A 16,302-nucleotide genomic window follows, 5' to 3' on the forward strand; every position below is an offset into this window, starting at 1 on the left:
ACCTCAGCACGACATCATCCTCATATTCCAACTTAGCATCTTTCCTTCAAGTAGAGTTGTGGTTCCCCTTCCCCCTTCTAATTTTTTCTTTTTTCATTTTATTTACATTGATTTTATTAAAACTATAAAATAAGAAATATTAATTCATTAATTAAATAAAAAAAGTAAATAATAAAAAAACAAATGCATAAAAAAAGACATGATTAAATGACATAAGAAAAACTAATCCTCAATGACGTGGAACAACTCGTAGCATTTGTCAACGTGGATTAACTTGTCGCATTTGCCACGACGGAATGTGGTTAAAGTTATGACCTTGTGTCGTTTGGTACACGTGAAGGGCCTCGTCCATAGCCTCCCCCGCATGTATGTAGAGTTGCTCAAATACCGTAACACGTCAGTTCAATAGTCTCCATTTCGAATGAAGTGTATGTACATTGCGATCCGTTTCACCCGTTTGTTGACGAAATTCGTTAAACAAATCACTCAACCATGATTGATTAATGGCAACCCGAGAAGGGGTGGTGGATTTATTCTAAACGCATATAATTATATGTTTTGTATAATTCGTTAAACAAATCACCCTTGATCTCCGGTATCAAAATGTCAATTTAAATAGTAAATGCATATAATTATATGTTTTGTATATATGATGTTTATAGTTTTAGATTACGATTAGCTTCAAGTCTTTAACATATTTAATCGAATAAATTATCATTATTCAATCCGTTTATTTTAGAACAAGGACTGAAAAATGATTCGGAATTAGAGTTTGTTTGAGTCTAACATGACCAGACTCTACTCAAAAAAGTTACAAAATCAAGTCAATAAACACTATATCACCAAGAACCCCATTATAAAAACTTACTCCACCTCAAACATTCACACCTCATGTCCACTTCACACTTATCTTGAAAACCCCATGCGTTACAATATAATTGACCATATCTTTCTAGAACAACAAAAAAGTTCATGGGTCAATATATATTTTCCAAAAAAAAAAAAAAACCATGGGTCAAGATTTGTTTTCTAATTAGAAGAAACGAAGAAAGGTGAAAAAAAAAAAAAAAAAGCCACCACCTCAATAACACAACGTTTGACCAGCCTCTTACAACACGACACGTGGCACACACCCTCCATTCTCCCCTATAAAACCCCAAATCCTGCAACTATTATTCATAACCGCCACAACACTCTCCTCTTCATCTCTCAACAACTTCTTTTTCACAATGAAACTGGACACTGAATTCAACCAACCAGAGCTTGACACGTGTCGCACCATCGAAGTCGTTCAACCGCTGATCAAGCAATCCACCATAGCCGCCGATAAGCTCGATTCTAACGGCGAGGAGCTTTTCACGCCGCCGTTAAACTTCTCCATGGTGGATAACGGAATATTCCGTTCTGGATTCCCTGATGCCGCTAATTTCCCGTTTCTCAAAACCCTAGGCCTCCGTTCTATTGTGTATGTCACTATTTGTGTATGATTGTGTATCTATTGTTCAGAATTGTGAGTACTGGTGCTAGATTTTGTTGATTTTGTTCAAATTAGGGTTTGAAATTGGTTGATATTGTGATGATTAATTGATTAGGGGTTACGCAACTGCCGATCAACTTGCGTGATTGTTTTTGTACGGAATCTGACAGTTTTTTTTTATTTTTATTTTTTTTAACTTTTTTTTTGGTGTTTTGTGGTGGTTTTATAGGTATTTGTGCCCTGAACCGTATCCGGAGCATAATATGGAGTTTTTGAAGGCTAATGGTATTCGTTTGTTTCAGTTTGGAATTGAAGGAACTAAGGTATAAATATTATAGATTAGTGTTGTGATTGTAGTATATATATAACTTAATTACTTGTCCAGATTTGGGAATTGTTATAGCTTTGTGTGTGTGTGTGTGTGTGTGTGCGTGTTTATATTAGAATAAGTTGATGCAGCATTTGCTATATATTTGTGCAAATTATGCAGTTTGGTGATAGAAGTTAGATTCCCAAAGTACATTACAATGGGTGTACACAGTGGCGAAGCTTGAGATTTCCGACTGGGGGTCGGAAGTCACCGGATCTAAAATTATATCTAAAAATATATAAAACCAGGGGGTCGAAAACGTATATACCTAAAAATTCTATACGAAAACTACATACCGGACACTACTGAGAGAAAGGTTCGGGGGTCGGACGCCCCCCGCCCACTGTGCTACGCCCATGGGTGTACATTTTGTTTGGTTATTGAGTTTCAGAGAGTTTATACTATTGCTCGGTGTCTTTAGAACCAGACCGGAACTGAACACTCTATATTTTATTTATTTAAGTCTTCGTATTTTATTGAAGTTATAATATCACATAAATGTATAATAGAGTATTTTCACCTATGGTTTCAACTTTTATATTATTTATAATGTCTTGACCAGTGAACCGGTAAGACTGTCGTTGTCCGGTTTGGTTCTGAAAACATTGCTTTTGCTTGATCATATGGTTTAACTTTCAAAGCATCGATTGTCTCTCTCATTTTAGAAGACATATTGAGTCCCTAGAGCATGTCTGATAGTTTTAATGGCAATATCAATGCAGGAACCTTTCGTTAATATCCCCGAAGACACGATTCGTGAAGCATTGAAAGTGGTTCTTGGTATGCAATCTATGCCCTTAACATCTATCGGTCCACATTGAATGTAAAAGGTATTCCATTTGGGCTTTTTTCTCATTATCCTTTTTTGTTTTACTTGTTTACCAGATGTAAGAAATCACCCCTTGCTAATTCATTGCAAAAGAGGCAAGGTATGATCATATACGACATGCTGTAATATAGTCTTCTGTATCTATATATCCATTATGTTATTAACAGTTACTGTTCTTTCTTGTTCCAGCACCGAACGGGTTGTCTAGTGGGATGTTTGAGAAAGATACAAAGATGGTGTTTAACGTCGATTTTTGACGAGTACCAGCGATTTGCAGCTGCAAAAGCTAGACTTTCAGATCAAAGGTTTATGGAGCTTTTTGATGCATCCGGATTTAAAGATATACCACCATGTCCATGTTCTTGTTCTAGGAGATAAAAAAACGTGTCACTAAAGGGCGTTTTCGTCTTTTTCGTTTCCACAGATTGGAATAAACTGGAATAGACGTTGATTTCGCGGAATATGTTTAGCAGTTCAGGAATGATATTTTCCATTCCTTGAGGATTACTTAAGCTGGTTTTTCTCGCTGTTAGGACTTTAGTAAATTGTTAATGTACCCGATTTAAAAAGTTGAAATTGTTGTTAAAGGCTTGTTTTTTGGTTAAAAGCTTGTTTTTTGGTTATGAACTTATGATCGCCCCGAATAACCTCTACAGTCTACGGGGATGACTTGCTAATGAGTTGGACCAAGTGGGTATTATTTGAAGTTTACATAATCATTTTGGTAGTTAGTCGAAGTCGTTTTTTCTCTGCAAGTTGCTGATAACGAATAGAGCGCCAGCCATCGAACTGGAATTTGTTTGTGCTCTTTTGGTCCAGGCTTAATTGTTTGACAATTTTGAATTTTCTATCCACATTCTTAGCATGTAGCATTTCTTTTCCATTCAATATGATTGCAACATACTACTTGTTAGATGTAATGACTTCAAAAGTAATCACCCAATTATTATTGTGTGATTATTGAGGGACCTAATCGAAATTGAGGGTAGTCACAAGGGCGAAAGGTGAATAAAAAAAGGTCAAATGATGCAAAGAAGAGACACAATAAGGCTATGGGGGCTTTGTCAGAGCACTTCAGCGCCACGTAGGATCCACGTCAGCCAGGGGGCTTTATCACGCCCTCCCTTAACTTGCAGGGTGTGGGATAAAGCCCCCTCAATGCCTATAGCGCCCCCTTATCTTGACAAACTTACCTCAATCAAGACAAAAAACGCTCGTTACCATGCTGGAGCCTCATCAATGGCGCCTCACCGTAAATCAGAAGGTGTGGGGTGGTGGCGCTATAGAATGTGAGGTGGCATGGGTGGCGCCTCCACACCCTCCGGGCTTAAGGAAAATTGTGAGGTTAAGTGGAGGAGAATATGATGTCTAAAATATAGATCGAATCTACGTATGAATCTTAAAACCACTCTTAGGATCATTAGGATTAGCAAATCATTTGATTACTAAGGTGCTTAAGATTCATGTAGTCTACTGTCGTTTTTGACCTATTTTTTCTTCAAATCTACCTATGAATCTTGAAACCACTTTTCAGTCTCTTTTGCCTCACGTGATGATAATTCATGGATCTGCCACATCATGTGGCATTCAAGGGGTCAAGACAGAAAGCTAATGGAAGTTCAATTTGAACATGAGACTTCAGCTAAAGAGGGGGGCAAACGCTTAAAACAATGTTGTCCCTTCAAGGTTACGAAACAACTTTTTGTTGTATTGTTGTCATAAATGCACCTTCAAAGTAAGGAGATAGGGGTGGATCTCTTGTTATCCTACCCTTTTTCTTTCAAATGTAAAGGCTAAAGATGGAGTCATAGAATCACTTGACCATTACAAGATTCTCTTGTTCCATTTCTTGAAATTCCTTGTTACTTTGTTCCCCCTTTTGGATATTGTCTTTTCTTGTTGCTAGAATAAGCGCATGTGCTTTTCACATGGTGGTCGATTTGTGTCCACTTATTGCTTGAACTTTATTAATGCAAAATAAAAACAAATTCAAAAGAATAACTTACACATCATACGTAAATGAATATAGGTTTATCTTGGAGACGTATTAAATTCTACAACTTTATGAACCATCAACCGACCACTTTCCAAGAACTATATTTAGTAGTTATTTAAATATTAATTAAATAGTTAACTAAACTACAAAACCTTATGAATAGTAAAAGAAAAGTTGTTTTCGTTGAAATGTGAAACATTACCTTACGTGTATTCAATGCCAATAAAAAATAACCCATCTAATGGTATTACGAAATAAAATGCGTCCCAAGCCGAAATATCCTTATCCTTGGACATCGCGCAGAAAACTATAAACAAAATCCCATTTATATGGCATTAATTTGAAACAACGTGCATCTAACATACCTTTTACTAAGATCAACGTAGATGTATGTAAACCTAGAGCAAATGAAAAAAAAAAAAAGTTTTTTTGATATATGTCTTTCTTAATTTAAATTGTTTTATTAAATATATGTTTGGTTGATATAGGTTATAAAGATTCTATATTTAATTGAGTATAACAAAAATTGATAAAGGTGTATAATTTATTTAATTATTTTTATTCTATAACTTGTTTTACTCCCGAACTAAACCTTGTTAATATCAACTGGCAAAGTGAAGATGCTATTCTTGTTTTATTTTTGCCTAATTTAAAGTTTGGTTAAAGAAGAATCGGCCCAACAGACGCCGAGGTAGTTAGCCTTAGCCCAATACAGTATAAATGTTGACAGTCAGGCCTACTTGGTATTATCAATCTTAAGCCCAAATCTTGAAACAAATAATCCTACAAAATCTGTTTTATAGTAAAAGCCCATATTTCGAATTATAACAACTAACAACTACACCTATCCTTGTTTTGTTATATAATATGTGTAAATCAAAACCAACCTACGAATTTTTATTTGTTAGTTGATGCCATGACAACCTTCACATCCATGGCAAACTAAAAAAGATTTTCTTTTTGAAAGCTAAAAAATTTATACGTTTGAAAAATGATCCATTATTGAAATTGTATTCTACAAATTTTAAGTGTCAAATGTCATTTTAGTCGCTGTGGTTTGGGTCATTTTACCAGTTTAGTCCAAAGGTTTCTTTTTCGCCCGTGGGTCCAAAAAGGTTTCACCGTTGCCATTTTAGTTCATTGGGTTAACTTCATCCATTTTTTCTATTAACGAGAAGAGCAATTCAGTCATTTTATATGTAATTATGTTAACTAAAAGGTCAATTCGGCTATATAAAATGTTTTTGGACTAAAATGACAATGGTGAAACGTTTTTGGACCCCTAGATAAAAAATGAAACCTTTGGATTAAACTGACAAAATGGTCCAAACCACATGAACTAAAATGACATTTAGCTCAAATTTTAATATATCACAACAAGTATGATAACTAATACGTTGTGATATCATCATAAAAAATGGAAAAAACAACACAAAATTATAAATGGTAAACTAACATAATTTTCGTATAATGATAAAATGTTATAGTTATAACGGAAAAAACAATACAATTTTAATGGAAAAGTTATATATTCAAATTAAAATATATAAATATTCGACTCGGATGGGGTTGATCGTGATGGTCGTTCAGTGGCATCAGTATCGAGCCAAAAATCCATGTTGATGAGAATCTATCTCATGTGGCCTTAGATTCTTATCCATGTGATGCTTGGTCAAATTGTTGAAGTTATGTATAACTGTATAAGCCAATTTCATGGATCAAAACTTCCAATATGGAAATTTTATCAAGGCGAGCAATATACGGTAATGTAAACAATTCAAGTGGGTCGTCAACTCTGAATCGCTATAAACTTAAATCATGTTAGTTGAGTCTAACATAAAGTTCATTTATTTAATAAAAAAAATACTTGTTACCCTAATGTCATACACAAAGCTTGAAAGTATATACGAGCCTATAATTTATGTAAATATAATCATACATGTATTTACAACAAAATTAATTATACATAACTATATAAAAAGAAACTATAGATAAATAATATACAAATCCAACCAAACATTATAATATTTAAAAAGCATTGAGCTATATAAGTATAGCATAGCTCGAGTTGACTCCATTACACCCAAAAAGATATACTTATTAATTAAACGAACGAATGGTGGAAAACGTGATGCTTCATGGGAATCGTCTGCTAATGCTGTCCGCCGATATCCTGCTTTTATTTGAAGAGGAGGGAATGTTATGTCCGGTGCACATGGAGGTTAATTATAATTAATAAAATATAGTGTGGTAATAAAATAAAATTATATAATATATATGTATATGGTGTCACAGGAGTGAGCAATAATGAAAATTTGGAGGGAAGTGGGAGGCACGGGGAATCTTTGCTGTGACTGAGATTTCTGTTTATGGTGAATAGTATGTGTATATCCATCAAAAACAACAAATATAGATTAAAAAGGGAAGATGTAGACAATATTTGTTTTGTAGTGCAACAACACATGTTTTTACTTTTTAGTTTGACATAGTAATTATATGGTAACTAAGTACATCTTTTTAGTGTTTAAAACTCGTCACAGTCTTTTCGTTTGTTTGTTTAAAGAATCAAAAAGCTACCTTGCTATACCAACTAGTTCATCTCAACTAGTTAATCTCATATAATAATAATGGAATGAACATAACCAATTAAAGATTGTGATGTCAACCACAATAAGGACGCATTTTAGAATACTGACACATGAGGCGTTTGTCATTACAATCAACTAGGGGACGGTGACTTCATATTCCATCATCCGGGAAACACAATTTCCCGAAGATTTGGTTGACGCCAAAGGATACAGTGTGAACCCTAGAGGATTTTTACTTAAGTGAGAAATGTCTTAGATTCCCATAATTCACGGAAGAGCCCAATGTGCACTATTTGGAGAGGAGTCAAGCTGTTATTTGGGGATAACTAGAAAAGTAACCCGTCGCGATACGGCGGAGGCTAGATTTATATTTCTATCAAGTTAGATACATGAGTTGCAACCAAGAGATTATGCCTAGATTGTATATGTATTATGGTCGCAGCTTAGGTTTTTAACACCAAGCATATTAGTTACATAAGTTGCGCAAAAGATATTTTCCTTGACGATGTGGTTTGCTGAACTACGGCCTGCAGTTGCGGTCTTTTTCCTACTTGGCAATTGTAGAAAAGGTGTTTGACGTCCCTATCATTCCCCATTCCCATCTTTGAAAGCAAAAGCACAAACTACAAGAACGAAAACATACACAACTATCCAAACACGTAAACCTAAAAAACACATACAACAACCACAGAGCTGAAACATAATTTAACAAAACAAAAAAAAACACCTGATTAGCAATAATAGTAGCAACCCGGAGATAAGAAGGCAACTGCAAAAGAGTACACATGACCACATATTCATAACTAATCAGATATACCATCAATCAGTACATTAGACACTCGTAAACACGGCATAACATTAAAAACATACAAAAATACTCAGCCAACAGAAATGACATTATAGGTCAGCAAAAAATCAAGATTGGTCTTTATCTATTTGTTGTGTACAATGCGAATTAGCAGCCCCTTTTCCAAATGTAAATCAACTCAGATTAGCTTAACATTTTACACCGTCTTGAACATGCCAAAAGCTATAGTATATGAACTTACAAATGTCATCTTATTAATATATTTTTACATTTAAACATCAAAACTGTATAAGATTCACCAATGAGATTCATTTAGAATCATTAGATGCGCACCGAAAGAATCTTGGCACATCCAAACTTTAGTAGCAATTTGAGGTTTCAGTGTAACGGTTTACATAGCTAAGTCCCTTGTAAAGATAAGGAGTACTCTCCAACGTGTGAGAATATATGTTAATTAGGAGTTTAGGGATTTTAAGTGTTTTTATGTATACCTAAGTAACATATGGTCATTATTAGTGTTACAACATTAAAATAATGTTACTAGTCCATATTTGGTGTTTTGGTAGTGTTTGAATAATTGTTCGATGCTCGTTTCGTTGTCGGTTCTCTAAAAAGTTACGTTATGTAATTTATAAGGTATTATATGTTTTTGTGTTTTAAGGATATCCCCAATGCTTTTTAAGTTGTTTTTGATGTTTAACAACATTTCTGAACTTGTATAATTTGTCGGATGTGTTTTAACTTCCGTACTATTTGAAATATATAACATGCAAACATAAGATGCTGACATTTAAAACACATAATTGCAGACAAGAAAAAATTATCTAATAGTACGGAAGTCACCGGATTTGTGTCGTTTGTCACACACGTACTAGACAACCACATCTTGAACGAGATCAGATTGGTGCTCACAACCCTTATGGTGAGTGATCATTTTGTTGGTAATCCGTTGTACAATGATGAGTAATTTCGACACCGCTTTCGGATTAGCTGCCATCTTCTTTTTGCGAATTAGTGGCGATTTAGAGCGCGGATATACATTTTTTAAACAAAGAGCGAATGCACGGGGTACAGACGGATTCTCGTCATTGCAAAAATCTATGGCCTCCATTCGAAAACTAGCATCTGGCACGACGAGCAAAGCATGGGACAAGTATTTAAGAATGTCCGCACGCAGGTGCAGGGATGGTCTTGACAATTTTTGTGAAGGTATATTTTTTTTGTATTATTATTATTGTTGTTGTTATTAGTAATGGGATTGGGCGACATGTCCAACTGCTTGGAAAGACCAACACACTCGAGGTGATTACGATGGTCCAACCCTAATCCTACAAGCAGTCGCGTCTCAAGATTTATGGATTTGACATGCGTAATTTGGCATAGTCGGTGTAAACCATGATCTTGTTGTTTTACAATCATCAAATCTATTCAATGATGGCATAGACGGGGTTGCATCGGATTCATCATTTTATGCAAACGATGTGCATTACAAGTACGGGTATTATCTTGTTAATGATATATATTCGGAGTGGGCCGTCTTGATGAAAAAGTCTCCCTTGCCCTAATGATGAAAAACAATTGTACTACAAGAAAAAACACAAGTCGGCGAGAAAAGATATCGAACTGGCATTTGGGGTGTTAAAGAAACGATAGACTATCATTGCCCAACCATGATTGCCCAACCATCGCCTATATTGGAAGAGAAAAAACTGAGAAACGGGGTTCTACTGGATTCATCATTTTATGCCAATGGTGTACAATACAAGTACGAGTATTATCTTATTGATGGTATATATCCAGAGTGGGTCGTCTTGATGAAAAGCCTCTCTTACCCTGATGATGAAAAACGATTGTACTACAAGAAAAACACGAGTTGGCGAGAAAAGATATCGAACGACAATTTGGGATGTTAAAGAAACGATAGACTATCATTGTCCAACCATTGCCTATATTGAAGAAAAAAATGAGAAACGGGGTTGCACCAGATTCATCATTTTATGCAAATAATGTGCATTACAATTTACATGTATATGTATTATCTTGTTGATGGTATATATTCGGAGCGGATCGTCTTGATGAAAGGTCTCTCTTGCCCCTATGATGAAAAATGATTGTACAACAAGAAAAAACACGAGCCAGCGAGAAAAGATATCGAACGGGCATTTGGGGTATTAAAGAAACGATTGACGATCATTGCCCAACCATCGCCTACATTGGAAAATAAAAAAATGAGAAAATAATGTATATTTGCATTATATTACATAATATGATTTTGGAGGACAGGGGCTGAGCCATTTGTCTCGACTATAAAGATATTGTTCAGCCGTCAAAACCAGTTCTAACCTATGCCGAGAAAGAAGATATCCGCCTGAAAATACGAAGAAGAAAAACACACTTGGATCTTCGATCGGATTTGGTTAAACATCCATGTTTAGATCACATGATAAATTACAAGAACGACGATGAAGAGTAATTTTTTAATTATTTGGGTTATAAATTTTTTTTAAATTTGGTTTGTATTTTTTTTTAGTTGTTTAAATGGTATTTTATTTTTTTATTTATTTTTTTACACTTTAGGGGGAATTTGTTTGTGTGTTCATAATGTTGTTCCTTGATGTCATATTTGTCTCTATTCTTCTGTGTAATGTTTTCACTATTTTTACTATTTGGTAGATGTTTATTTATATATGAGTAAATTACTTTTTGAGTCTCTGTGTTTTACTAGTTTTAACCACTTAAGTTCAAAATCAGAAAGTTTAACGCCATGAGTCCCTAACCACTCATTTTATAATATTTTGAGTCCAACTTTTTAACACTTGTATATTGATTTTGGACTCAAGTGGTTAAAACCACTAAAACTTAGGGACTCAAAACGTCATAAAATAATGGTTAGGGATTCAATGCGTTAAACTTTTTTATTTTGGACTCAAGTGATTAAAACCACTAAAACACATGACTCAAAAAATATTTTACTCTCTCTCTCTCTCTCTCTATATATATATATATATATAGAAACGGGATCAGGAGAAAACACCCTAAAGTGTGAGAACGGTGAGAACGCATCCTGGCCCAACACGTGACGCGGGATATGATCAGGGCGTGAGGGTTTTTTTTGTCTTTTCAATCTTCTTTTATTTTCCAATTTTGCGTAACATGCTGCTTCATTTTTGGCGTCTAAGATTATTTTGGTGTTAATTATATTCATTAACTACTTGGCGTTTAATTGTTTCTTAGATCTGTCACATTGAATTAATTGTTTTTGTGTCACATAGATAATTTTTTTGGTGTTATAGTGTTTCCCTGGTCAATTTTTTGGCGTTCGTGGCGTTGTTAATAATTCATTACGATTCATTAATATTTTCATAAGATTATAATAAGACCAAATGTTTTTTATGGCGTTTAGTCAATTTTTTGGCGTTTAATACATTAACAAGGTGATTTGCGAGCATCCGTTCTCACAGTTTTCATACTATTAGTGTTTTGGTATTTGTAGTTTTTGGCGTTTTATATAATAATGTATTTTATTAGTAGAGAATTAGATAACAAACAACAGATAATTAGATAATAAAACAATAGAAAATGAAAAAATAAAAATAAAAATGGTAATCTACTTTCTCATCCAAATCTTCACTGTCATCAGCCTCTTCTCCTTGAATTTTGTTTTGGTGTTTTGAACCTTTGAATATCTTAGCTAGATGCCAACTTTCCTACATAACGCCCGTCTTTTTAGACGAAGTGTAACACCCCAAAACCCGAATGTTTATATTCGTTAAATGTTATGATCGGGTACATCAAGAAATAAATAACTAGGTTATTCGTCCTAGTTAAAAGTATGGTAGAAACAAATAAGGAATGAAAGTTGTGTCAATTCTAATTAGTGAGAAAACTTGAGGGACCAAAACGGTTAGGATGGAAAGATGGGTTTTATTTATGAAAATCAACACACACAAACACACACATTCGTGTGTTCTAGAAAGGAGCAGGAGCTCTCATGAGAGCTCAAGAAACCCTAAACGTGAAGAATCATCAAATCGAAGGGCAAATCAAGGTCTAAATTCATGAATGAACACGGATTAATGATCACCTTCACAAGGGGATTGTAAGGTATGTCTTAAAAGTTAGATTGGTGATCTTTCACGAAGTGGGTTATGATGTAAATTGCGAATTTGTATGAAATTGTGAATGGGTGTGTGTTAGAATCATCATATTGAACATGGGTTATGAATGATTTAGGTTAATTTGATGTTTAGAGGTGAAACCCATTTGTTTTGGTAAGGATGATGACTTGAATGATCACCCAAGTCCAATCCTTGTTCACATCTTGTTGTGTTATGGTGTATGTAATGCGTTCTTGTTAGGTAGATTGAATGTGATATGAATTTGTTGATGTTTTTGTGTTAATTGATGAATGAAAGCATGAAGTAGGAAGTAAAGCATGAAACACTTGTACATTATGCATAAATTGTGGCATGCACACCAAGTGTTTGATGAAATGCCTAGGTGGGATTAATAGATGAAATGGTATGCAAGTAATGGATGAAATCGTATAATATGGGGATATGATGTATTTGATGATAAATAAACATGAGAAATCTATTTTTATATGGAATTCATGTAGGATTTGGTTGGCCATGTTATTTAGTAAAAGTATGCATTAGAATATTGTACTCTATGTTGGAGTGGTATGATGTTTACTACATGTTTGAATAATTGCTTAATCAAAATTGATAAGTAAAAGTACACTAAATGTGAAGCATATGAGATCATTAGAATAGGATGAAGTTAGAATGATGTTGGGTTGTTAAGCATAGGTCATGGTGTTAGTTGTAGAATTATGTTACTAGAATGAACGGAATTAAATATGTTTGGTATGTGCATATAACTAGATGATCATGTGGTTGTATGCTTATTGCATCGTGAGTATGAAATGTATATAGTGTCATTAGTATAGTCTACTATAATGACATGGATGTATGAGGTTAAGTCGAAAGTTCATATGATAAATTGTTGACTTTTTGAAAGTCAACTGTGCATAAGTAGCAATGTTGGACTTTTGTCACAATTGTGATATTATAGAAAGTCATATGATGCGTGTTATATCCATACGTGTTATATGTGATGACACGATGAATTGTATGAGTTTGAAAGATTAACTTGTGGAAATATGCCTTATGCTTGTTAGAATTGACTAATGAAAGTCAAATGTGAAACATGAATTTGATATGATTGTTAATATGTACAATCATGTATGCTAACAAGAATGTGAATGCGATGACATGAAAGTATAGGGATCATGTCAAGATGGATGGAAGCATGGAAGGTTAACGGGTCAAAAAGAGGCGAGGAAACGGATGCGAATACGAACACTAAAGGTAAGTGATTTCCGTAATCACTTCGTAGTACAAGTAAGTAATAAAGTGTTGTAATGAATTAAATATGATGTTTGAGGTCAAATATGTGTTAAGGTCTTTCGTCGTAAATGATGGGTTTAAGGTTGACCAAAATGCCCATGATGGGTATTTTGGGGTAAACGAACTTAAAAGTGGTTTAGAAGCAAGTTATTCGATTAGAGTAATGTTTTGGGCAGGTATGGAAGTGGGGATGATGGTTTGGTCAGTCATAGACCAATTAATGCGCGAATACCCTTAACGGGTCAAATAGTTAGAAAATAGTTAAGTCGAATGTATGTAAGTTAAGGATTTCCGTAATCCGGAGGTAAGATTTTATGTTCATATGATAGAATGTGAATTTACAAGCATGTAGGAAGAAACGGGAGGTCAAACGGGTAAACGGTTCAAAAGTTACGTGCGTTTTAGTGCGTACGGACGACGAAACGAACCTGCAGAAAACTGCAAAAAACTAGAGGGCGTCGCCGACGGGTAGGGGTACCCAAAGGTGGGATCCTAAAGAATATGTAGTAATATGGTACCCGAAGGTGGGATCCTAAAGAATATGTAGTAATATGGTACCCAAAGGTGGGATCCTAAAGAATAAGTAGTAATATGGTACCCAAAGGTGGGATCCTAAAGAATATGTAGTAATATGGTACCCAAAGGTGGGATCCTAAAGAATAAGTAGTAATATGGTACCCAAAGGTGGGATCCTAAAGAATATGTAGTAATATGGTACCCAAAGGTGGGATCCTAAAGAATATGTAGTAATATGGTACCCAAAGGTGGGATCCTAAAGAATATGTAGTAATATGGTACCCAAAGGTGGGATCCTAAAGAATATGTAGTAATATGGTACCCAAAGGTGGGATCCTAAAGAATAAGTAGTAATATGGTACCCAAAGGTGGGATCCTAAAGAATATGTAGTAATATGGTACCCAAAGGTGGGATCCTAAAGAATAAGTAGTAATATGGTACCCAAAGGTGGGATCCTAAAGAATATGTAGTAATATGGTACCCAAAGGTGGGATCCTAAAGAATATGTAGTAATATGGTACCTAATTGTGGGATTCTAAGTTAAGAATTTCCTTTACGTATATAGATGTGTATGTATGTATGTATAAAGGTATGTATGAGTGTATGCATGTATGTAAAGATGTAAGAAAGGTATGTACGTATGTAGATGTGAACGTACGTATGTATAAAGATATGTATGAGTGTATGCATGAATGTAGAGATGTAGGAAAGGTATGTATGTATGTATGTAATTGTGTATGTATGTATGTGTAAAGACATGTATGAGTGTATGCATGTATGTAAAGTTGGAGGAAAGATATGTATGTATGTAGATGTGAATGTATGTTTGTATGTAAGTATGTATATAAGCATGATTTAGACACGTTGAGTGTTAACGTTTTAATGGTGTACCTTGAGAATGAAAGGTAATGCAGGTACATTACTGAAGCCTCACCAGGGAATGGATACGCAGATGTAATGCTTAAAGTTTGAAAAATGACGAACAGTGAAGTGTTTGTGAATGAATCTTGTTTATATAATGTGTGCTAATGTATGAATGAATGTGGTGAGTGCAGGTTGTACGAGTCACGAGGATCTTCAAGGATTAGAGATCGAGGATCGAGTCACAAGACAGATTGTACGGAAACGTTGGTGTTGAAATTTAGAAAAACCATGTCATGCATTTAATTGTAAATGAGTCAATTGATGACTTCATGTGAAAAGGTTGTATTAAAATGAAGTTTTAAGTAAGTCAAGGTAATTATAAGGAAAGAAAGTTTATGGCTTGAACTTCCGCTGCGACTTTTAGTCAAATACGCATTAGGGTCTTACACGAAGCTTTGTTAGTGGCATCCTGTTTTTTGGTGTGATATTCTTTGGTGACATGTCATTGAAGATCACTCCTGCTTTGAATGCTATTTGTAATAATGAAGTCCAAAATAGCATTTTACACTGGTATTGATCCCTTCATGACATGCATATAGTCATCAAGAACAAAGCTCACATGATGACATATCACTGTCATCGGTCTCTTTTTCTTGAATATTTGTCCATCTTATTCAGCAAAAGCTTATACAGATACACATCTCAGAGAAGAATCCATTCAGTGAAAGCTTTGCCATCTGTGTTTTTTTTAGCTATTTTTTTGGCGTTTAAAGTGAGTGGTTTTTAGGAAACATGGCGTTTGTTTTTGGGTGTGATCAATTCATTGTGTAGAGACCTCTCTCTTATAGGAGTTTTTTTGGCGCGTAGTTTAGGCATGATTTTTATTATAATAAATGATAGTAATAAAGTAACCGTCTTTTCAGTTACTGTGTGTATTTACTGTTTTGTTCAACTTTATCAGTTTTAGGGTGATAGACGTCCCATCTTCCAAGTTTGGCTTTTTTTTAATGGCGTTATGTAGACCAAGATGACAAAATACAATAACAGAGAAAATATTAAATAGGAAAAATATTTTTTTATTGTTTCTGGCGTTTTGTAAGCAATAACTTTTTGTAGTATTTTTTTTTTTTGGTGTTTTGAAACTAAATGGAGAAATATAGCATTTAATTATCTTAAGAAAAAAAAGATTACACATAAGAAAACCAACCAAAAAAAATTTTAAAACTCCTCGTCAGAAGGTACTTTATCCGAGAAGTATCCATCACTTCCGTCTTCTTCTTCCTCGGAGTCTTCATCTAGACTTTCATCTATGTCATCACTTTCACTTTCATCGGCTTCTTGTTGTTGAAGATTCTGAAGCCTCCATTTGAACATGTCCTGCATCAACGCCATTTTTAAGTCCATGTATGTGTTCAAACAAGTGGCGTTGTGCAATTCTTACA

The 16,302-nt window shown here is 34.5% G+C and overlaps 1 protein-coding gene and 1 long non-coding RNA gene across 2 annotated transcripts; both read left to right on the forward strand.

Annotated features, from left to right (window-relative positions):
- Positions 1-1,158: 1,158 nt before the first annotated feature.
- LOC110915803 (tyrosine-protein phosphatase DSP1) lies at positions 1,159-3,303 on the forward strand. The gene is made up of 5 exons (XM_022160554.2): positions 1,159-1,465; positions 1,707-1,800; positions 2,570-2,627; positions 2,733-2,776; positions 2,866-3,303. The coding sequence occupies exons 1-5, from the start codon at positions 1,230-1,232 to the stop codon at positions 3,052-3,054; spliced, it is 621 nt and encodes a 206-aa protein (XP_022016246.1). The 5' UTR covers positions 1,159-1,229; the 3' UTR covers positions 3,055-3,303.
- A 10,107-nt stretch (positions 3,304-13,410) lies between these two features.
- Positions 13,411-15,261, forward strand: LOC110916775. The gene is made up of 2 exons (XR_002579993.2): positions 13,411-13,440; positions 15,052-15,261. It is a non-coding gene; the product is annotated as an uncharacterized LOC110916775 (long non-coding RNA).
- Positions 15,262-16,302: the final 1,041 nt, after the last annotated feature.

This window comes from Helianthus annuus, chromosome 16 (assembly GCF_002127325.2).
Source record: "Helianthus annuus cultivar XRQ/B chromosome 16, HanXRQr2.0-SUNRISE, whole genome shotgun sequence".
Lineage (NCBI taxonomy): Eukaryota > Viridiplantae > Streptophyta > Magnoliopsida > Asterales > Asteraceae > Helianthus > Helianthus annuus.